Source organism: Hermetia illucens, chromosome 1, assembly GCF_905115235.1.
Source record: "Hermetia illucens chromosome 1, iHerIll2.2.curated.20191125, whole genome shotgun sequence".
Classification (NCBI taxonomy): Eukaryota; Metazoa; Arthropoda; class Insecta; order Diptera; family Stratiomyidae; genus Hermetia; species Hermetia illucens.
The window spans coordinates 29,644,496-29,669,875 of NC_051849.1; the positions used below are offsets into that span (position 1 = coordinate 29,644,496).

The 25,380-nt window shown below is 43.6% G+C and overlaps 1 protein-coding gene across 6 annotated transcripts in view; it reads left to right on the forward strand.

Annotated features, from left to right (window-relative positions):
- LOC119646976 (aldehyde dehydrogenase, dimeric NADP-preferring) overlaps positions 1-25,380 on the forward strand; it is a 129,974-nt gene that overhangs the window by 16,459 nt on the left and 88,135 nt on the right. For 4 of the 6 annotated variants that reach the window (XM_038047683.1, XM_038047681.1, XM_038047682.1 and 1 more), the window contains exon 1: positions 20,105-20,150. The exons of 1 other annotated variant lie outside the window; for it this stretch is intronic. In XM_038047683.1, coding sequence (XP_037903611.1) covers positions 20,120-20,150 — 31 coding nt within the window. In that variant the 5' untranslated portion in view covers positions 20,105-20,119. Of the gene's footprint in view, positions 1-20,104; positions 20,151-21,363; positions 21,382-25,380 lie in introns of those variants that run through there. One more of the 6 variants, XM_038047685.1, reaches the window with a different exon arrangement.

Here is a 25,380-nt window from a genome sequence, read left to right on the forward strand (position 1 = left end):
CAGTTTACACAGCGGTGAGCAGATCAGCATATTTGAGAAAAGTAGCGATAGTACACCTCCCTAGGGCAGTCTAGTTTTGGACATTGCAATCGCTACATTGACGGAGTATAGATTGAGTTAACTAAAGTATTATTATCATCACAGAGTATATAAAATCAACCAGATAGTAACCACCATTTTTGAAGTTTTTCAATTTCTCTTGAAACACTTTGTTGTCAAAAGATTTGCGGAAACCAATAACCACTCACCTATACTTCTAATCTTCATTTTGATTTTGGAATTTCCAGGGGGAAATCATTGATTTCTCTTTGGTTTTGTATGGCACTGAAAGGGGGTTTCGTGGTTACTGAATGATGGTCGAGGACATGGTTTTGGAAGTAAATATGGTGGAATTTACGCAATTGGTGTACTCAGATGACATCAAGTTGAATGCTAGTACTGATAACAATCTTAGAAGTCCGTTGCGTATAGTAGACATGTTCAGCCGAGATATTAGGAAATTTAGTTTAGAAAGTGACGAATCCAAGCCTTCCACGAAGATCATCACGAACCGTATGCCGGACATAGCATAGGTGACGCCCATATCCAAGCTATTACCAAGGCAGATTTCTATAAGAACCTAGAAATTCTGTAAGGAACCCAAACTCGATTTGGTAATTTGAAAAGTGCTGTGTGTGTACAGTGAGAGCTTGGACCCTATGGTGAGACGTTTCGAGCGAAATAGTTTTTGTAAGCTGAAATAGCCTCTGTTGGCTGACAACAACCGTACGCGGATTTCATCGTCGTAGGTGTTATCGGTTGTGATTTTCAACCCTAGATAGGAGAAATTGTCAACGGTCTCAAAATTGTAGTCCTCTATCTTTATTCTTCCCGTTTGACCAGTGCGGTTTGATGTTGTTGATGATGTTACCACTACATATTTTGTCTTGCCTTCATCGATGTGCAGCCCAAGATTTCGCGCCAGTTGCCGCCTGCTCCATCTGGATGAGAGCAGTTTGTACGTCTCAGGTCGTTTTTCCCATGATGTTGATATCGTATTAGTAGTAGGGTGGACTTAAAGAAGGTCATACCCTTTGCATTTATCTCAGCATAACGGATCACTTTCTCCAAGGCTAGTTTAAAGAGAACACATGATAGGGCATCCCCTTGTCTTGGACCGTTGTTCATCTCGAATAGTCTTGAGAGTGATCCTGCTGCTTTTATCATGGCCGTGTACAGTTTTACCCTGGCTATGCTTTCATAGGCGGCTTTAAAGTCGATGAAAAGATGGTGCAACTGATGTCCATATTATGGGACAGGCTTTGAGGATTCGTTCTACTGCTTCGTAGAAGGTATCCTTCTCCGACTCTGCAGTCTCCTCTGTAGGGGCGTGAACGTTTATGAGGCTTATATTTCTAAACTTGCCCCGCAAAGGCAGAATGCATAGCCTTTCGCTTACATTTTCAAAGTCGATAACAGCAGATTTCATTTTTTTGGCTGATTAAGAAACCCTTTTCGAACGCAGGGTTTACTGGATGGCCGCAATAATATATGGTGTAGCGACTTTTCTCCGGTCCCTGTCCAACGCATCTCCTGTAACGTTGTTACGTCAGCCCTATTTTGGAACAGGGTATCAGCTAGCTGCTCAGCAGCTTCATCTCTTCATCCTTCTTCGTCTGCAGCTGAAGAAAGAACTCCCAGCGATCACCACGTGGAGGTGGAGATAGGGTTTGGTAGTAGAGGTGTATGTGTTGGTTCAGCAGGCGTTTTCCAGGTTTTATGCTCGATCGTGGGTACCAATCCACCTTTCACGCTGGATCTATACTACCCTTTGACCACCACCGAGGTTGGGGAATTCAAAACTTGACGCTTAATAGAGAAGTCCATTTGAAGAAGTTCCGCTAGCAATCCTAGCGTCATTAAAACCATATCAAAATATGCTATAAATTCGTGGGGAGTCGGTTTAATGTTGAATTCTGCCTTCGATATTCATCTGATTGTATAGCGTTTAAAAATAAGCTTTACTCCCGAAACAATAAACTTAAATGTTCAAGGTTAACTACGGTTGGTCAAAAGTCTCATGATTGTCTGTTTGTTATTATCCAACTACTGCAAATAGTGTCCAAAGTACATACATATATATATAATTCGTTCTTCTACAATTGATAGTTGCGTGTGATTTGAATTGATAACTAGGTGGATGCGCAGAGGATATTCAGTAGTAAGGGGTCTCATCACGTGAACAAAAGCGATTGCTGCAATAAACCCCAGGAGAACATTCAGTAAAAATTCACTTGTTCTCACCTTGGATCCCCTTAAATATACCGAAAACATGGCGTGTGGCCAGCGTGACCATCAGTGCGACTTACGATTGCCGTCCATCTAAACGGTCTACACACTTTGAATTTAAATTCGCTGTTTGCAAACACGGCAAAAGTCATCTTCTGTGTTTTTCTTTGTGCATTTGTTAGCTATGCCTTGTTGACTGTAATTTGCAGCGCTGGTCGAAACACACATACATACATATGTCTACGTTAAACAAAGTCGTTACGTCATTCCCGTGCTATCTAAATTTTAACCGATTATTTTTCAAGTGCGATTAGCAAGCACCCAACTTGAAAACTATTTGGATTTTATGGACTTTCGCGTAGTTATGGCCCATAGTCTTGCAGATGTTATTAGCCTTGGAGACAATAAAATCCATAGTTTTATGGGATGTGTAGATTTTTAGCGGTAATTCTAATTAAATTCTGGAATTTCTTGGCTTTTAGCTCATTTGGAGACATGGGTAAATTGTCGGTTGATAGGCACTTCAGCTTTAAGAGTATCTTGAATATTATACAATAATTACAAAATGTGATTGCATAGTGCGTAGTTGTTAGGTACGCGGCGCACCTTTTTCCAAGAAATATAGCTTTAAGTAATTGTTCGGGATAAGTGCTTTCTATATTGCTGAAATATGCATAGCTTTGAAATACCAACTCACCTTTCTACATAGTACCACCCTCCTTTCAGATTGGCCTCGAGGTAATAAACGTAAATCTTTTTATGTTATTCAACTATTTTAGTCAAGTGTTGAATACTTCGTCATATTCAAGTTGACCATAAATTAAAAAAGATTTATTTAATGGTTCAAAGGATAGAAACTCATTGTCCCACACATCAGCAATCCTTCCGACTTCGACTATTTTGAAATAATTTTATTATAAATTTACGACCCTTATTGGGTCATAACAACAACAAGAGTGCAATGCATTGCAACCTAAGCGTTTCAGAGTAATGTGTAATTAGCTCTTTGCATTTAAAATGCATTATTTTGAAATTCAGGTTGAGTGAATGTTGGCTGCAATGACCTCTTAACCTCTTTGCATAAATAAACCGCAACCACTGTCCATTTATCCTCATTTTGCATATCAGAATTTTGAGTTGCGTCGACACCCATTCATTAGCGAGCTCATGTTGGTTTTCATTTTCAATAAATTATAAGCAATTGAGAATCTTTGATGATTGTGGGAATCCATGGTACTTGTGAGGTACTTTTGCTTATGAGTTTACCTATGATTATGGATGAGTGGGTGTGCTTAAATGCTTACTTATATTTGTACTTTTTCATTGACATTATTGAAATTCATACAAAAATTATATTGTTCCGGGTTACAGTACATGCATTATATCTTTCTCTATTTACGTTTCGCTCCCATTTTCCACACGAACGTAAGATACTATTAAGCATGGAGAATTTCGGTTTAGGTCACCATCTTTTATGTTGTATGTTTATAGTGCTTCCTGAAAGCAACAGAATCAGTTTTTTTTGCGTATAAGGCAGGTGAAGTGTTAGATGCATCATCAATCAGATGTAGGATTTCGGACCTCTTCCCCAAGCTTACCGACTAGAAACACCTCTTTCTCCAACTGGATTCACAAGTACGAAACCACTTCCGCATTATTTCTAAATAACTCTCACTGGACCGCAAAACACCTAGGTAACAAGATAAACGATCGGTTAGTTGAAGATACTATCCAAGTAGCTACAAAGAGTAAACCTTTACCTCCTGGTTCACTATGCAAACTGCGGAAGCTGTACAGAGTACTAAAAAACTTGAATAATAGGAAAGCACGCGGATATGACAAAAGTCCAGTTTTTGTTTTAAAAAACTTCCCAAGGTTTTTCCTTGCAGTAAGTACAATATAGATTAAATCCTCCTAACAAATCCGTAATCCGGGGTGAAGGGATCGACGCGCCTATCGGATGAATTGCAGTGACGTTACACTGTATTTCAGCGGCTCCCCTCCAAATACCTTCCCTACCTTTGGAGGTAACCATGGGACATTGCAACATTGGGGCTCTGTTGCAGGGTTGACTGCCTGACTCCTGACTCAACAAAAGAGTCGAAAAGTTGAGAAAGGAGATTGGCCGTGTGACGCAAGCACTCCTTGGAAATCCATCACCAAGAGTGCACAGATGCGTTGCGAATATCATTGGAAACTACCATCTGTCCAATGATATGCCAATCGAAGAAATCCTCGAGGTGCTGAAGCAGAAACTTGCGGTATGCTCCAATCGCATCCGTAGGTATCAAAAAAGCTTTCAGCGAAGGACAGACAACACCTTGTTTTTCCAGAACCAACGAGGATTCTACAAAAATCTCACCAACTCAGATAGGGAAAGTAACCTCGATCTGGATCAGGCAGAAGACTTCTGTAGAAGTGTTTAGAGCGAATCCAGCCGTTGCAATTTAGAAGCAGCGTGGCTCCCACACCTTATGCGTTCATGCGAGGCCCTCCCCGAAATGACCATGCCTGACGCAACTGAAGTCGACGTTGAAGCAGCCCTTGACAAGGCAGGTAACTGGAAGGCGCCAGGAGTTGACAATATTCACAACTTCTGGCTGGTTCAAGAGCCCTCACAGGATATTGGCAAATCAATTTAATCAAATGATTGCCGATCCTGATTTAGTTACACTATTTTTCACCAAAGGGATAACTTTCCTCATCCCCAAGGAACAGGGTGCCTCTTGCCCTTCAAAATGTCAACTGTCAAAACAATTGTTCGGGGAAAACACACCGACAACGAAGGATGCAGCCAAAATAACATCCGAATTGAGGGTATGGATTCGGACGACGTGTACAAATACCTCGGCATATTGCAAGCAACAACACCTGCTTTGGCAATAATGAAATCTAAGTTGCTGGGAGAATTTGAGCGGGGTCTTAATCTTGTCCTTAAAACTGAGCTGTACGGGAAAAATAAAATCATGGCAATCAACACCTTCGCCATTCCCGTCCTTCTATACACTTTCGGTGTGATACAGTGGAGTGGTAAGGGTAGTTCTTGCAAACAACAACATGCACAATAGAGCTGCCGAAAAATTTAGGATCACTATCCCACGTCATCAGGGAGGAAGGGGGGTACTTGATTTGAAAACGTTGCACTGCAATCAAGTGCATTCTCTTCGTGAGTTTTTCTTTGAGAAACAATCCTCTAGCCAAGTACACCAGGCTACCGTCATGGCAGATAATAAATTATCTCCTTTGAACTTGAGAAGCAGAAAATGGGATCCCATGTCGAATGTTACTTCAGTCCAACAGAAGATCGACATGTGGAAAGAGAAACCCATTCACGGAGGTCATATCAAAAATTTTTTGTTGTCAGGCATTGACATTGAAGCCTCCAACAAATGGTTGACAAATGGTGTACTTTTCTATGAGACCGCAGCATTCCTAACTTCAATTCAGGATGCTTCGCTCCCAACAAAAAATTATAAACGGTACATTCTTCACGACTCCTCAATCACCAACTCCAGTTGTAGGTTATGCAACTGCGAAGAGGAAACCATGCAGCACATAACATCTGCGTGCAGGATGTTGAGCAGTACCGAGTACACTAATCGTCATAACTCCGTCTGCAAGATTCTCCATCAAAACCTTGTGTTGAACTATAACTTAGTGGCAACCTACCATCCTTACTATAAGTATACTCCGCAGAGAATCTTGGAAAATGATCGGGTCAAACTACTGTGGGATCACACTATTGCCACCGACCACAGTGTTAATCATAACAGACCCGATCTAGTTCTGCTTCTGAAGGAAGAACGAGCGTGCTTTATAATCGATGTAGCCTTACCATTGGACTGGAACACTGTTGAAAAACAGCACGAAAAAATCCGGAACTACGGCCCATTGGCAGACGATATGAAGCAGACTTGGAGACTACAAAAGATCGAAGTAGTCCCAGTAGTAATTTCAGCGATGGGATTAGTCCCGCAGAACTTACATAAAGCGCTGAAAACGCTCGATCTTAGGGCTGGACTATATATGGAGATGCAAAAAGCGACCTGTGCTACAGTCCGAAGAGTCCTGTCCGGTAACAATCTGACCTAATGGGTTTCAGTCTTGATCCGCACTGTCTTCGATACAAGATCCATGTCTCTGTAGTGTAGAACCACCGCGTCATTGGCTGAAGTGTTTGCGACAATCTGGATGTAGTAATACATTTTCGCATGGTCGCACACACTTTGCGTTAAAACGCATCATCGCTGTGATGCGGGCCTTTGGATGTTGCCTTCAACCCATCCTTAGGTTGGTCGCCCCTCGGTCCGGTTAGGCGGGAAGAGGGTCCGTGGGCTTTTTTAACTATATATATATAAATCCGTCCGGGTATCTGAGTGGTTAGAGCACTAGGCTACCGTACGGAAGGTCACGGTTCAAATCTCACTGGTGACAGTGGAATTTGAATCGTGATTTGACGTCGGATACCAGTCGACTCAGCTGTGAATGAGTACCTGAGTCAAATCAGGGTAATAATCTCGGGCGAGCGCAATGCTGACCACATTGCCTCCTACAGTCTACTGTAGTGTACCGTTACGGTCTTGAATGAAGTGCTCTAACACACTTCAAGGCCTAGATCCAATATGGATTGTTGCGCCAACGATTATTATTATTATTATATATAAAAAGTTCAATTTTTAAGGGTATGCCGAAAATAAAACCTTATTCAAATTGGTTAATTGTCTGTCTATCTGTCCGTCCGTTTATTTGGCTGTGTTTTTGCCGTCGGTGGAAACTTGGAAACTTTGAAAATACACTGGTACATATATTTCAGCGTGCGGGAATTACCCTCCTATCTCTGTCCTCTTCCTAGCAGAATTACGTTTTCGAGTGATAGCAGCCCCATCCGCGTCTTTCTCACCTCTTCTGCCTCTCTCAGCCTGCATCGTATCCGCTCCGCCATGTGGTTAACTGCATTCCAGTTCTCTTGGCATGCCAGAATTTCCCGAATTAGATTTTCCTGTGCTTCCAAAGTCTTGCAAAGACTCCCCCTTTCCTCTGTGAATCTACCATCGCAACTAGGGCAGTTAAGTGATCTATAAGTTATTTTATGAGATTTTAGTTTATATCTGCGTGCCTTCCCTGCCTCCAGGCCTAGATGTTAGGAATCAATCAGTGGGTGCATCGACCCCTTTTAAGGTTTTGTGTGAAACAAAATAAAGCAGTGGTATAAGGGATAATATAAGGTATAACTTTGGGAGGTTTGAAGGAAATCCAACTATTATTAACAAAATTATAAAAGGTGAAACTTTTACATTTTATGTGAATTTCGTGCATTCTAAAGCATGTATGATAGTCCTGTCATTAAAACCGAAAATGGGGTGCGACGTACGAATTCTTTCAGTCAAGAGCGAATAACATGAAAAGGGGGGGGGGGAATAGAAGTTGGCATAAGAAACAAAAGTTGTATAGCGCTGAGGGTGCGGAGGGGGTACCACACCCCTCCGGGGTGGAATTTTTTTTCGAAATAACTACAGAAATCGTTTAAATGGTCGGTTCTAAGCAAGAAATGTTTAGTGAACATTTTTCGCACAACTAATAGTTTTCACGATGTTCAAACATATCATTTTTTCATCGAAAACCAACGCAAATAACTCGAAAACCATGCATTTCATATAATAATAATATTAAGCAGAAACAAAGCATATTACATAACAACAAGTCGGGAAACCGGAAGCTAGACGCTTCAGGTATGAAAGGTTTTGTGTATTTCTTTTATAAAGAGATTTGGGTGTGCATTTGTCCCATTAGCATGTAGCACGTAAAATATGCATATATTATGTGGAAATAGCCACTTTCAAGGGATATTGACATTCATAGTCTTGAATTTGCAGAGGAGCGACAGATTTGACCTAGTATAACTTAGTTAGTAATGGTGCGATTTTCACTAAATTTGGTAAGGTCATGCTCTATACTATAGCCTATATTGTTGCAAAATTTTGTGATTCTACGGTGAACTTAAAGGGGGTTTTCCTGTCAATTACTAAAAATTATAGTAATATACTATTATTAACTTTATTTGAACAGGTATCGATGTGGAGGGTATTTCGGAGCCTAGACACCATATAGTGGCAGCCCGCTGATTTTTTCCAGATTTTTCGGTTTGGTAGTTCTTGAGAATGGGTTCGTTAAAGAAATGACCATTTTCAACCCCCCGCACTCCCCACCTTTTCAACAAAAGTCAAAACTAAGACGGCTTCGAAAAGTACTAACCGAGACCTTTAATTTGATACCCCACATGACTATATTTGATTAAAAAAAAATTTACACCCCCCTTTTGCATGTATGGGGGCCCCCCTTAAATTCATCGTAAAAGGATGTAACTCACTATATGCGTGAGTGTTTACAGTTCCCACCTTTTTACCAATTTTTGTGTCAATCGCTATAACCGTCTCCGAGAAAAATGCGTGTGACGGACAGACAGACAGACAGTAAACCGATTTTAATAAGGTTTTGTGTTTACACTACTGTTTAACTACGCACCCTACATTCAACAAAATTTCAGAATTTATTGCGAGGTGGTAAATACAGTAGATTCTTTAGGGATTTGACTTACTTTCAATATATATATATGAGAACACCACGTTTTGATTTTATTGATTTTTATCGAAGAAACCCCCGTTTTTCACGATCGTTGCAACTCCACATCGATCGCGGATATTCTCATTGCATTTTGATCACACGTGTCACGCCACAACTGCAACGAAACGTCTTCGTCTTCATTACCGCAAGTTGCCGTTCACTGTCTTTTATAGTCGGCCAACACTCAGAACCATAGAAGGCGACAGGGCGGACGACATTGTGGTAAATTTTAAATTTGAGATGTTTGTTGATAGGTCGATTACCAGTGGTGGAACACCATCTCATCCAGATTGCGCTAATGCGTGACGCAATTTTATAACTCAGTTTCTCCATGAGTAACCGCGCAGAGTGTATTGCGTAAATGTTTCCACCGTTCTCGACAAATCCGACTTGATCCACAGTTATTTCAACGATTTTGCGAATACGATTCTCAAGAATGGATTCAAAAACCTCCATAGAATGGGAATGTAACCGAATCGGACGATAATTTGAACATTCTGCTGGACTACCTATCTTTTTCCATATTGAATCTGTGGTGCTACTAGCAAGAGTCAGTCAGATGGTGTTCAACCTTCCTGAATAACCCGATTGAGCCACAGTGTTGGGTTCCAGTTCTTCGCTTTCCAGGGCTCAGATGAAATGTTGTCAGGTCCAGTGGCTTTTTCCGATTTCATTCGTTTTATTGCTTCCTTGACTTTGGTTACGCTGACAGGTGGGGTTGTTCCAAATGTGGGCATCTATCCACCGCGGTTCAACGGTCGATAAGCAAAGTATCGTCCTTGTCACTGGACACTCGGTATGGTGAGAGAGATCTGAATCGACTTGCCAAAAACCGAAACGGACGCACACAGGATATCGAAAACTTCAGTTGCGTTAATGACAAGAAAGATACTTTGATTATCGACCGTCGAGCCGCGACGAATAAATGGCGAGAATATTTCATACAGATTTCAAATACAGAATCTGTTCATTCACCACTTCTATAATACAATCATTGCCGACATTTGGAGCAATTCCACCTGTTAGCGTAACGGGTTTCCAGTTAACCCGTTGGGGAATTCCGTCCCCACGTACTTGAGGAAGGCGATCAGACCCGAGTCTGCAAGGGACTCATCTGAAGTGGCTCTGCCACGAAGCCTCACCGGAGGTTATCTGGTACCATGGGAACCGCGATGGCCCTCTGAGAGCATATGCTCCAGGAGAATTCCTAGAGGGTGTGTTCTCGGCCCGGTGGGAGTTTCATGGTGGTTGTGGTTATGCCTCCATCGCGGGCAGAGCTCCTCGGAGCTCGAGCGTGGAGTTACGCTGTACAACTCGGGTGTCGTACTCCTTAGTTGCGACAGAGGTGTTAGATAGACCTCACATCCACTGGTATGAATGCTGAGCCTGCACTCAGAATAATAATAAGTGGTCCCAAAATCAATCCGTGTCCGAAGAGGACCATGGGATTATGCCTTCACGGCAGGTACTCACATTAAACCCCCAGGACTTTCATGTTAGCGTAACGGGTGCTCTGAGGTGGCGGGGAGGAAGGCGGGGCGGCAACCCTGCCGGCTGAACCAAAACCAAGTGGCCGAGGAGAACCTCCACGTGGTGGCACCGGGAAACGCTGTATCGCATTGGCTTGCCGGCCGTGATGCAGTAGGCGAATGCTCCAAGGCTTAATAAGGGCGATCAGACCCGAGTCTGCACGGAGACTCATCTGAAGTGGCTTCGGCCACGAAACATTACCAGGGGTATACTGGTACCATGGGAACCGGGGTAGCTCCTGGACTCATATACTTCGGAAGAATTCCTGTCGTGTAAGAGTACAGCTCGGTTGTTTGCGGTTGGCCCCCTAGTGGGAGCTTCATGGGGGCTGTTGGTGATGCTCAAGCGATAAGAGACCTTCGGGCCTCGGCGTGGTGTTGCGTTTCAACACGGGTCCGGTACTCCTTAGTTCGGTAGAGATTTAGGTAAGTCTTGCATCCACCAGTATGAATGCTAAGCCATGCACTTGCATAACTGGTACCGCTGTTGCTTGTCACAGCGGGGCTCTGATTGTGGTCCCAAAATCAATCCATGCCTTAAGAAGACCGTAGGATTAAGTCTCCACGACAGGTACCTACGTTAAAACCCCAAGGACTTAACTGTTAGCGTAACGGAAGTTGAGGAAGCAGTAAAACGAATGAAATCGGGGAAAGCCACAGGACCTGAAGATATCGCGTCTGAGCTCTGGAAAGCGAAGAGCTGGGACCCAACACTGTGGCTCAGTGAATCCTTTAAACAGATTATTCAGGAAGGTAAAACGCCTTCTGACTGGCAAGGAAGCACTACAGCTCCAATAAGGAAAAATAAACCTTTCTTTTCCAGCAGTATGTTGAAATTACCGTCCGATCCGGTTACTTTCCCAAACCATGAAGATTTTTGAATGCATTCTTGACAACCGTATTCGCGAAATCGTTTAAACAACTGTAAATTAAGCCGGATTTGTCAAGAACTGCAGTACTACTGACGCAATACACGCTCCGCGGTTGCTCATGGAGAAACACCGTGAGAAGCCTCGCCCTCTTTACATTGCATTTCTGGATCTAGAAAAAGCGTTTGACCGTGTGCTACACGTACTCATCTGGTATGCTCTACGACAACACTTAGTGCCAGAGGAACTCGTGTGCTGGGTTCAATTGCTCTATCACGATCCGAAAACTAAAGTTCGAAATATGGCGGGTGTATCAAACTGCTTCATGTCTCCGTTTGTGTTCATCAGGGAAGCGTCCTCTCACCACTCCTCTTTGTTCTTGTTATGGACACCGTCACATGGGACATCCAACGTCCAGCGCCCTATACACTGATTTATGCAGTTGATGTTTTCCTAGCATCTAATGGCAAAAATAATCTCGAGCAACTTACCCAAAAGTGGAATGATCGCCTCATGCAACACGGTCTCAGATTGAATCTAAACAAAATTGAATTTTTGACGACCGATCCCCATGAAACAGGCACAATCACTATCAGTGGCAGTGATCTGCCCAGAACTGAGCGATTCAAATACCTCGGGGCAACGCTATCAGCCAATGGAGAACTGCGCTATGATATTGCTTCACGCATTAACGCAACCTGGATGAAGTGGCTGTGGAACGTCGCTGGTGTTCTTTGTGATCAATGTATCAGCAAACGTCTCCAATCTAAAATTTAGTGCAATGTCGTCCGTCCTGTTGCTCTCTATGGTTCTGAGTATTGGCCGACTATAAAAGACAATGAAGGGCATCTTGTGGTAATGGAGACGAAGATGTTGTGTTGGACTAGTGGCGTGACAGGTTTTGATCACATCCGAAATGAGGATATCCGCGATTGCTATGGGGTTGCATAGAGAGAGGCGTCTTCGATGGTATGGTCACGCAATTCGTGCTAACGAGAATTCACTTGCCAAGATTGGTCTGAACATCGAAGTCAATGGTAAACAACCTAAAGTAGGCAACGTAGGCTTGATACGCTGGATGGGGATTTAAAAACCTCGAGATTGCACCCAGATCAGGCATTCGATGGAGCTAAATGGCGAAACCGATCACGACGAGCCGACCCCGCTTGTAAACGGGACAAAGGCTGAAGAAGAAGAAGTTTCCATGTTCATGTGTTTTTGGACACCCTTAGTGTAGTAGTAAACTACCGCAAGCTCCTCCACCACGATAAGGTGGTGTCCGAGGGGGAGATGACTACTGGTAGAAAAAGTTTTCTCCCTTCTTGAAGAAATAAAACAAAAGACTTAAGAGAGTAACTTGAAATATTTTCTTAGACGTATTGATATTTTTTCATTTCCATTGATTCAATTGCAATCTACGAGTTAAAATATATACGGATGATAAGTCTATATATTATTGCGTAAGTAGATTAAAATAAAATAACTATTAACTCATAGAAAATGAATTTGAGTAATATAGATAAAATACAAACAAAGGCTAAGTTTCTACTACAACTTTACTGTTGCTTAGTTTCATTTCCAGTTCTAAAGTTACTTCAATCAAGTAAGTTAATAACAACCAACGTACGACCGCCAAAGGTTATTCTCTCAAATTTCAGATAATAGTTAACGAAGCGGTAAATGATTATTGGTTGTATATGACCAACAGCACACTTGAATTCTGTTTTCACTAGGCACCTTACTAGTACATTAGCAGGTTAGGATCTACAAACATATCTCCTACATATTTAATTACCACTTAGATGGCAGCAATACTTAACAGATAAACAGCTGCAATCGTAACTACTATTTGTATTTCAAATTTGAATTGGATTTCGACGCAAATACATCTTACGGGAGAATACTTTGCAGCAAAACACTTGGTTGTAGCTTAGCCTTGTCTAGTAAATATCTTACCATGTACGTAAGTATTAGCTATGTTTCTGAATATGTATTTGGTAATCGAAAAGATTAGCAAACAGATATACCACTCAGTTCTGATAGGTACAAACGATGACGTTGATCAAGTTAAAACTGCGTCTTTTTTGCTCCTCCTTGGACACCACCTTGTCGTGGTGGTGGAGCATGAAGTAGTTTACTACTACACTAAGGGTGTCCAAAATATGAATGTGGAAACGAAGGATATAAACTCTCCAAGTGGTAAGAAGTCACAGACTTCGAACCCACCCACAGCCATGAGCAATCATGTAGCGGCGGAGGCGCGGATTTTGGAGACCTCACCACATTCATACCCGCCTCTGGATAAATTTGTAGAAGGCATGCTTTCCGACTCAGTGAAAAGCTTGCATTTAGTGCCTACGGAGAAGTTAGCCAGAAAGGAAAGTACGGAAACTCTCAACTTGGGAGAAACTGGAAATCCGACTACGGTCGGCCCGTCCGGGGGTACTACAGCCCAAATCTACCCGCAAACAGAAGAAGAAGGTTCGGCAGAAAGGAACTTCGCCCACTAAGGAGGGGGGACTATAGGCTGAATTCTGCCTGTCAGAACCTTCTCCTTCACCCTTACCGGGGAGAGCGGAAGAACGGAAAGCTGGTGACGTGGACGCTACTGGTTTAACGCCAGTATGTGTAAATGTGTAAATAGGGCTGATGTAACAGCGTTGCAAGAGATGCGATGGACAGGGACCGGTTTCCTGGAGAAGAGCCACTACACCATATATTATAGCGGCCATCTAGTAAACCATGTGCTCGGAGTAGGTTTCTTAGTCAGCCAAAAAATGAAACCTGCTGTTATCGGCTTTGAAAGTATAAGCGAACGGCTATGCACTCTGCGCTTGCGAGGCAAGTTTAGAAATATAAGCCTCATAAACGTTCACGCCCCTACAGAGGAGACTGCAGAGTCGGAGAAGGATACCTTCTACGAGGCAGTAGAAAGAGCCCTCGAAGCCTGTCCCAGATATGATATCAAAATCATACTTGGGGATTTCAACAGCCAAGTAGGGAAGGAGCCCGTATTCAGGCGATACGTTGGCTCCCATAGCTTACACGAAAAAACAAATGATAACGGACTGCGGACTATTCAATTAGCAGGGTCACACGAAATGGTTGTTGGAAGTACCTGGTTTGCGCGGAAAGCGGTCCACAAACATACGTGGGCCTCTCCAGACGGGACCACTTTCAACCAAATTGACCACGTGTTGATCGAACGCCGCCACCTCTCAGCCTTGATGAATGTCAGAACATATAGGGGGGCCAATATAGACTCGGATCACTATCTCGTTGGCATGGTGCTCCGAGCTCGAATAACAATACCACCTAGAATCCCCTCTGACAATCAGGTGAGAGTGAACACTGAAGCCATCCACAACACAACCCTCCGCGACACCTATAAGAGGGAAATGGATGCCGCAATAACCGCAGTCAATAGAGGACCTGGAGATGAAGCATCAACTAATGATCTTCACAACCATCTGAAGAACGTTATCATGGATACGGCCACAAATATACTTGGCCCCAGCCGCAAAAGGAGTCGGAACGGCTGGTTTGACGATGAATGTAAGCTAGCAACGGAACGGAAGAATGCCGCATACCGAGTAATGTTGCATTCTCAAAGAACGCGGGCACGCGCAGAGACTTATCACGAACTCCGTCGAGCGGCGAAGCGACTTCACAGACGCAAAAAGGAAGCCTGGGAGAGCCAACAAGTCTGTGAACTAGAAAAGTACAGGGAGCAACCGCACCAGGCGCGGAAGTTTTACCAACAAGTCAGCAGGATGAAGCCTTATACACCTCGATGCTCATCCTGCCGAGACAAAGAGGGAAATCTGATTTCCGACAGAATGGGCATATTAGAGCGATGGGTTGAGTACTTTGATGAGCTACTGAACAACCAGAACATCGGCGAGTTGGAGGTCCCGCCAACTGAAGACGACGGACAAATACTGCCACCACCAAGTTTAGGAGAAACAGTCCGTGCAATTCATCGGCTAAAAAATCATAAGTCGCCAGGAGCCGATGGAATTACAGCCGAATTGGTTAAATATGGAGGCGACCAGTTACACCAAGTGGTTCATCAACTTGTGCTCAAGGTATGGGACAGCGAATCAATGCCTGACGATTGGCAGCGAGGCATAATCTGTCTCATACATAAAAAGGGAGATATCACACAGTGCAGCAATTATAGAGGTATCACGTTGCTGAGTACCATCTATAAGATATTCTCCACTATCTTGCTAGGCCGGATAGCCCCATACGCCCAGAACATCATTGGCCCATACCAAAGAGGCTTCACTCCAGGCAAATCAGCAACAGATCAGATTTTCTCTCTGCGGCAGGCGATGGAAAAACTGTTGGAATATGGACAACAGTTGCACCATCTGTTCATCGACTTTAAAGCCGCCTATGATAGCATAGCCAGGGTAAAACTGTACACGGCCATGAGAGAATTCGGTATCCCGACGAAATTAATAAGACTGACTAGGCTGACCCTGACCAATGTGCGAGGCCAGATAAAAGCAGCAGGATCACTCTCAAGACCATTCGACATCAACAACGGTCTACGACAAGGGGATGCGCTATCATGCGTCCTCTTTAACCTGGCCCTCGAGAAGGTGATCCGTGATGCTGAGGTGAATGCAAGAGGTACGATCCTCTTCAAGTCCACCCAACTACTGGCCTATGCTGACGATATCGACATCATGGGAAGAACCACCCGAGACGTTCAAACTGCCTTCATCCAGATCGAGCAGGCGGCGCGAGATCTTGGGCTGCACATCAATGAAGGCAAGACAAAATACATGGTGGCAACGTCAGCACCGAAGACGAATCAACCAACAACATCAAACCGCACTGGTCAAACACAAGCACGAACAAGAATAAGGATAGGGGAATACAACTTTGAGACCGTTGACAATTTCTCCTATCTAGGGTCGAAAATCACAACCGATAACAACTACGATGAGGAAATCCGCGCACGGTTGTTATCAGCCAACAGAGCCTACTTCAGCTTACAAAGGCTGTTCCGCTCGAAACGTCTCACCATAGGGTCAAAGCTCTTACTGTACAAGACTATGATCTTGCCAGTCCTCATGTATTCCTCGGAAACTTGGGTTCTTAGCAAGAAAAATTGCGAACTCTTGGCCGCGTTCGAGAGAAGAATCCTCCGAAGAATTTTTGGCCCCCTACATGAGGATGGACGATTCCGTAGCCTACACAATGACGAAATCTATGAGCGATACCATGACCGTACGGTTGTGGATAAAATCCGGCTCAATAGGTTACGGTGGGCGGGTCACTTAATCCGTATGGATGAAGATGATCCCACCCGGAAAGTCTATAAGGGCAATATCTATGGTAGGAAAAGAAGACGAGGCAGACCCTGCCTAAGATGGAGCGATGGCGTGGGCCAGGACGCCAGACAGCTTTTAGGGATATCGAATTGGTGGACCTCGGCGCAAAACCGGGATGTCTGGAGTTCCTTATTAAGGCAGGCCTAGACCGGATACCGGTTGTTGCGCCGTTGATGATGATGATGATGATGTGTAAATGGATCCAAGCGGCCCGGACACCGTGAACCTGAAAAGGCCCAAGTCGGCGGCAGAAGAGAGCATTGCGAAGGAAGATGAAGCACCTTAGGAATGAGGACATGGACGTGGCTGTACCACTAGGTGCGGTAACGTCCAGAGAAATCGGACGCAAGGAAGCGGAGTCTCCGGTGGAAGGTGGGGATAAACTGGAAACCCCGGTAAGATCCACACGGGACGCACCAGACGACGGTAATGCGCGCAAAAAACGTGAGACCAACACATCTGCTGTGTCCAACGTTTTATTGTGCTCTGCACCAAGGCTTACATCCATGCGTTACGGTTCTTGCAACCCCTTCAACATGCAAGTGCAGCAAGGGGAACTGGAACACTGCGAAAGCGGTTGTTACCCATGAAAAGGTGAGAGCTGTCATACTGTCCTTTGAACATTTCAAAGCACCTGGCACGGATGGCATCTATCCAGCAATGCTAAAGTAGGATATGGAGCACTTAGAGCAACCTCTAAGAAATATTTTTCGAGGATGTTTTGCTCTGGGCTACGTGCCTTCCTCTTGGCAAAAGGTTAAGGTAGTCTTCATACCGAAACCTGGGAAAGTTGACTATTCTAATCCAAAGAACTTCAGACAGATCAGCTTGGCTTCATTCTTGCTGAAAGGTTTGGAGAGACTGGTGAAGCGTCACCGTCGTGGAAACGCACTTAGGTCGCATCCACTTAGTGAAAATAAACATGCTTACCGGCGTGGAAAGTTCTGTGAGTCTGCTCTTCATTTTTTGGTCACAAAGATAGAGGACGCAACTTTGAATGGTGAGTACGCGATGGGGGTGTACGTGGACATTGAAGTTGAAACGAGCTCTCACAGCTTATGGGCTGTGCAGATGGACCTTTGTCTCGACATGGGGACTCAGGCCTCATGTGGTAATGTAAATATACGTTGGCGTCATTAAGCTGATGTTCGTATATGCATCCATAGTATGGTGGGTTAAGGTGAGACAGTTACGTCCATGGTGTTTAACGTAGGTACCTGTCGTGAGACTTAATCCTACGGTCCTCTTCAGACACGGATTGATTTTGTGACCACAATCAGAGCCCTGCTGAGACAAGCAACAACGGTACCAGTCTATACCAAGTGCATGGCTTAGCATTCATACTAGTGGATGCAAGAATTACCTAAATCTCTACCGAACTAAGGAGTACAGCACCCGTATTGATACGCAACACCACGTCGAGGCCCGAAGGTCTCTTCTCGCTTGAGCACAACCACCATGAAACTCCCACTAGGGGGGCCAACCGCAAATAACCGAGCTGTCCTCACATACAACAGGAGTTCACCCGAAGTATGTGAGTCCAGGGGCTTTCCCGGTTCCCATGGTACCAGTATACCCCTGATAAGGTTTCATGACCAATTTGCCACTTCAGATGAGTCCTCGTGCAGACTCGGGTCTGATCGCCCTAATTAGGCCTTTAGAGCATTCGCCTACTACATCACGGCCGGCAAACCAAAGTGAGTACAGCTTCTCCCGGTGCCACCACTATGGAGGTTCTCCTTAAACACTTGGTTTTGGTTTGGCCGATAGGGTTGCCGCCCCATCTTCCTCACCGCCACCTCTGAGCACCGGTTAAGGTGAGACAAAAAGATTTTCACTGTAAACTAGAAGCACTGCAAAGAACTATGTGTCTGGGTATTACTGGTACCCTGAGCACGACATCCGGCGCAGCTCTTGATGCACTACTCAATTTGCGGCCCTTGGAAATATTTATTCACTGCAATAAGAGCAGCTCATAGACTAATTCGATCAGATCTATGGGGAAACAGCGGATGTGGAGGGCATAAAGCATTGGAAGGGTTACTGGGAGGATTGAATCCACTTCTTACAATGCCTTCCGATTCTCGTGTCCCAAACCAAACAGATGTATCTGTTTGGTAGAAAATATGAAGTCACCCTGAAGGGTAGAGAGAACTGGGAAGTCCCAGAGGAATGCGTGGCAGGATATACGGAAGTCTTCTACACCGATGGCTCAAAAACAGAAGAGGGTTCTGGAGCCGGAGTCTACCTCTCGAATAAAAACGACAAGTGGGCTTTTCCTTTGGAACAATATGCAACGATTTTTCAAGCCGAAGTTTATGCGATCCCAAGGGCTGCAAACTGGGTGATTGACGAGCGGTTGACGGGCAGGCGCGTAGCAATCTGCAGTGATAGCCAAGCTGCATTGAGGGCATTGAGTAGTTCGTTGATCACCTCGGAAATCGTTCAGGAATGCAGAAAGCGTTTGAACTTTATGTCTAGATTCAATTCGGTGGAACCACTCTAGGTACCTGTGGTCACTGTGGCATAGAGGGAAATGAAATCTAGGATGCTTTAGCGAAAGAGGGGTCAATCTCCCCTATGCCGGGACCGGAGCCAGCAAATGGAATATCAGTAGCATTGGCTAAGTCTGTTTTCAAAAGCTGGGAACAAGCTTCCCATAATGACAGGTGGCAGAGCCCAAATGCTGCTCGACACACCAAACTTTTCCTGCCAGAACCGAACATACGTACCGCAAAGTTTATCCTGTTGAAAAGCAGGAGGACTTGCAGATGTATTGTGGGCATTCTGACAGGCCATAATTCACTAGCTGGGCATATGTTCAGAATAGGAATTACTCAAGATGATACGTGTCCCTCCTGTAATGATGAAGTGGAATCTATGGACGCATCAGGCATCAGATCTTTGGTGCCGATGTTCTCCAGTTGGGACGGGTAGCATCACATCCACTAACGGAAATCCTGCGATACCTTAGCGAATCCAGAATATTCCGTTAGACTGGGTGGCAAATATAAGGGGCCAACACGACTTGAGTGCTCAGAAGCTGTAGCTTCTCCCCCACCACACACACACACACACACCACTTAGATGGCAGCAATACTTAACAAATAAACAGCTGCAATCGTAACTACTATTTATATTTCAAATTTGAATTGGATTTCGACGCAAATACATCTTACGGGAGAATACTTTGCAGCAAAACATTTAGTTGTAGCTTAGCCTTGTCTAGTAAATATCTTACCATGTACGTAAGTATTAGCTATGTTTCTGAATATGTATCTGGTAATCGAAAAGATTAGCAAACAGATAAACTACCAGGGCCAATAGTATCTACTCAGTTCTGATAGGTACAAACGATGGCGTTGATCAAGTTAAAACTGCGTCTTTGTTGATGATTCTCTTATTTGGTGATTAGGTTCAACGAAGTGTATATAAACGGTATTTCAGTGAGATATTGGTTTAGGTACAAAAAGATGAGTTATTTATGTATATATGTAAAAAAGCCCTAAAAAAAGGTATCTTTGTATATTGATGTGATTGACATTTGCATAAAAACTTGTTCGTTTTCTGAATTAATGAGATATTATTGGTAAATAAATTGACTGGATTTATTGAGACGAAGGTCACACATTTAATATTCATGTTTGAGATAAATATTCCAAACATTCTTTCAGTATCCAATTACATACCACCCTAGACTAGTTTAGGAGATTTTAGATTAAACGAGTTCCACTTTCTTGTTAGGGCTTTTGTTTCGTATCTGATTTTGCTGAGAAGTTTCGTAAAAGTATCTATATCTGCACGCACACAGCAAGTTTACAGAATAAAGTGCATTCAACTTGAACGAAATCGAGTTATTTAGGAAATATCTAATTACACATGAGGTAAAAACATGTAACCTGCAATTTAGTAATAGCACTGTAATCTTTGCGGCCGGGCATGCTTGAAATATATCAGAGACAGATTTGTGGCTTTTACCTTTAGATACTCGTATGAATATCGTGGACAACGCTATTAGATAGTGTACGACGAGGCAGGTGCAAAGTTCACACTGGACATACAAGTAGGAGCCATTGTACGGTTGGCGCAATAATGTTAGATTTTGCAATCGTGAGTGAGTTGCATGCAGTTTAGCTGTTTCGTGATTTTATGTACCAAGTTGCTGTGTGAGGTAGTGGGGACAGTATCTGAAAAGCTCCAGGATTAAGACCCTTCCCAGAAAGAAATTTTACTAAGTATGCAAGTAATCCATGTAGAAGTGGTAGTCTGTGCTGTGACCAACGCGATACCTAGATGTGAAGTCACCTTTTCGAGGTCGCTCGCTGTCTTCTAACAAGTTTTGCACTTATTGCATTTTTTCAATTTACGAGTAAAAGTGTGACTTAAAATTGCTTGGAAACGTTGCGGTTCAAGTAAGTTTATATTTGCTGAAGCACAAGATCAATGTTTACCGATCGCTTTATTTAGTTAAAATATTTGCAACCGTACGTTGGTGGTTGGTCAAGTATTCTCGAAAAGCAAATTTCAGTTTCGGCGTAAACGGATTACTGTACAGTGTAAAAATCGGAAAATTATTATTTAAAAATAAAAATCCGATTTCAACGTTTTCTGACATTGAACTCTGCTTAGAGCATTAGCTCATCCACCGGTCGGCAGTTTGGCTGTTATTGTTATTTATTGACCACTGAATGTGCATATGGAGTTGAAATACATGGAATGTGGAAATAGTGAATTAATCAGAGAGAAGTGAGCCAATAATAGTGAATAATTACTGAATACTACTAAGTATGCAGTAAATTTGTTACGATAACTTCATTGTTGCATTTATAAATCGAAAACCTTTTTATTATATACATATATATCCCCTAATTCCAGATCTTTCAACTTTGCATCTGGTATTAAGTGTTCTCCCAGATGCCTCGACCTACTTCGCACAAGTGCCAGACACTGTCCCAGGATGTGTATAGAGGTTTCATCGCACTCCGCACAAAACCTGCAGGCAGTGTCCGTAAATATCCCTAGCTTCCCTAGGTGATAGTTCAGCCGACAATGACCAGTGGGAATTCCGACTACGATTCGGAGGTTCTTTTTGGTGAGGTTTAAGCAATCCTTTGTGCGCATGGGTTCGTATCCCCCAATAAGCACCCTGGACTGCTCCATCCCTGGTAGGTTCGCCCAGTATAGTTCCCTCAACCGTTCCTCTTCATTTCTTAGTGGCATAGCCATGAAACCGTTTCCGATTCCACAGAAGGGTTCTGGCCCGTGTAAAGGCGTCCCTGCTCTCTTCTTGGCTAGTTCGTCCGCTGCCTCTTTGCCCCCCAACCCAGCATAGCCTGAAAGCCAGAGTATCCAGACCCTGTTGGACGAGCCGAGTCTATTCAGTCTCTCAAGGCATTCCCATACCAGTTTAGAGTTCACCTGGTTGGACCTAAGTGCCTTGATCGCTGCTTTATTCCTTCTTTTTCTTCAGCCGTTGTCCCGTTCACAAGCGGGGTCGGCTTGTCGTGATGGGTTTCGCCATTTGGGCCTATCAAATGCCTGATCTGGATGCAATCTTGAGGCTTTTAAATCCCCATCCAGCGTATTAAGCCACCGTAGTTTCGGCCTGCCTTTTGGTCGTTTACCATCGACTTCGATGTTCAGTCCAATCTTGGCAAGTGAATTCTCGTTGGCGCGATTTAGGTGACCATACCATCGAAGCCCCTTGCAATTTTCACACGATCGGTACAACCCGATATCCTCATTTTGGATGTGATCACGGCATGTTACGTTACTGACCAACGCAACATCTTTGTGTCCATTGCCGCGAGGCGTCGCTCATTGTCTTATATTGTCAACCAACACTCGGAACTCGGAAAACTGTTCCGCTCGAAACGCCTCAGCATAGGGTCAAAGCTCTTACTGTACAAGATAATGATCTTGCCAGTCTTCATGTATTCCTCGGAAAATTTGGTTCTTAGCAAGAAAAATTGCGAACTCTTGGCCGCGTTCAAAAGAAGAATCTTTCGAAGAATTTTATACCCCCTACATGAGGATGGACGATTCCGTAGCCTACACAATGACGAAATCTATGAGCGATATCATGACCGTCCGGTTGTGGATAAAATCCGGCTCAATAGGTTACAGTGGGCGGGTCACTTAATCCGTATGGATGAGGATGATCCAACACGGAAAGTCTATAAGGGCAATATGTATGATAGAAGAAGAAGACGAGGTAGACCCTACTTGAGACGATGCGATGGCGTAGGTCAGGACGTCAGACAGCTTTTAGGGATATCGAATTGGCGCAAAACCGGGATGTCTGGAGTTCCTTATTCAGGCAGACCTAGACCGGATACCGGTTGTCGCGCCGTTGATGATGATGAACACTCGGAATCATAGACGGCGGCAGGGCGAATGACACTGCAATCTGCAATCTGAGACGTTCGTTGATACGTCGATCACACATAACACCAATTGTGGAACGCCACTTCATCCAGGTTGCGTTAATGCGTGAAGCAATTTCATAACACAGTTCTCCATTGGCTGAGAACGTTGACCCGAGGTATTTAAATCGCTCAGTTCTGGGCAGATCACTGCCGCCGATAGTGATTGTGCCTGTTTCATGAGGATCGGTCGTCAAAACTGCCATTTTATTCAATCTGAGACCGTGTTGCATGAGGCGATCATTCCATTTTTGGACAAGTTGCTCGAGATCATTTTTGCTATTAGATGCTAGGAAAACATCATCTGCACCGTGTGACGGGATGTCCATAACAAGAGCAAAAAGGTGTGGCGAGAGGGCGCTTCCTTGATGAACACCAACAGAGATACGAAGCGGTTTTGATACACCAAACTTTACTTTTCAGATCGTGGTAGAACAATTGAACCCAGCGCACAAATTCTTCCGGCACTAACTGTCGTCGTAGAGCATACCAGATGAGTTCGTGTGGCACACGGTCAAACACTTCCTCTAGATCCAGAAATGCAGCGCAAAGATCTAGAGAAAGCATTTGGCCTTAAGGCACTGCCACTTGTCATTATGAGGGGCATGTTCCTAGGTTTTGATAGCATTATTAATCATGCTATTGATACCCCAATTGCTGGGGGGAAATTGAACCCGCTTTTGCTAATGCATCCAATATTTCATTTTCCTCTACACAACAATGACGTCTAGAGTAGTTCCACCGTATTGAATCTAGAAATAAGGTCCAATCGGTTTCTACATTTCTGAATGATTTTTGAAGTGATCAAAGGACTTCTCAATGACCTCAACGCAGCTTCACTATCGCTATAGATTACAATGCGCTTGCCCATCAACTGTTCATCAATCACCCACGATGCCGCACTCAGCATCACATGCACTTCAGCCTGAAAGGCCGTTGTATGTTGTCCCAGGTAAAATCCCACTTCTCGTTTATATTCAAGAGGTAGATTCCTGCTCCCGAAACGTGTTCTGTTTTTGAGCCGTCGGTGTAGAAAATGTCAGTATACCCTGACACGGGTTCTTCTGGTTTGTTCTTGTTTTCAAGATAACTTCATATCTTCTATCAAAAAAATGTATGGGGATCCGAAAATCAGAAAACACAACAAAACTCATTATTTTCGGGCCATTGCAACGATCGACATACGGACCGTTGCCTTATCATGGTAAAACCACCTTTTTTCGATAAGTCCGGTCGTTATTTGCACATCCCATCGTTCAAATGTTGCAGTCACCTTGCATAGTATGTACCAAATATGGCTTTATCTTTCTTAAGGTAATCAATAAAGATAACTCCATTTGTGTCTCCAAAAAAATGTCGCTATAACCTTAGCCGCCGAAAAAAATTGTTTTTACCTTCTTTAAGGATGGTTCACCTGTCCAATCGATTATTTTGCTTTTGTTTACCCCTGAAACTGTAATGTCAACACTAGTTTCATTCACAATTATAAATTTAATCAAAAATTCGTCGGGATTTCGATTGTGGAATACTAAATTCACTATGGAAAGACTTTTCCGGTTCAACTTCTGACCAAGCTTTAACAAATATGGCACCCATCTAGCAGAAAGCTTCTTTATACCAAAATGTACATGTAAAATATTATGTGCGCTTTCAAATACTCCAGTTGTCATGGCTATCTTACCTACTGGCAATCTGCGGTCCTTCTACCACGATTTTATGATTTCGACAGTTTTCGTATCAAGTTCAGGACGCTGAAACTTTATGCGACATTTTTTAAATTCAGAAACCCACTGTTTAACTATTGATGTTTCGCCATTTGGCTCTATCGAATGCCTGATCTTAGTACAATCTCGAGGCTTTTAAATCCCCATCCAGCATATGAAGCCACTGTTGTTTTTGTGTGCCTTTTGGTCGTTTACCTTCGACTTCGATGTTCAAACCAATCTTGGCAAGTGAATTCTTGTTAGCACGAATTGCGTGACCATACCATCGAAGATGCCTCTCTCGCAATTTTTCTACGATCGATGCAACCCCATAACGCGGAATAGGCTTATAGAATACCAGGAAAAAATCATACCTACCGCCATCTCTTAATCACCCCGGAAACCTCACCTTCGTTTATCTAACAACTGTAAAAATTATGTTGAAAATTTATGTCAGGACAAGAAAAAATAATCTTGGTTTCATCCAGGTTAGAGACAACTCATCAGACGTTGCCTCACCTTTGCCCTCGAAGCAGCGTGACCGAAAGTGGCGAAGGTGGTAATCGCTCCATTTATGTATAGTTGCTAACACGATATGAGTGCGAATTATATTGAAG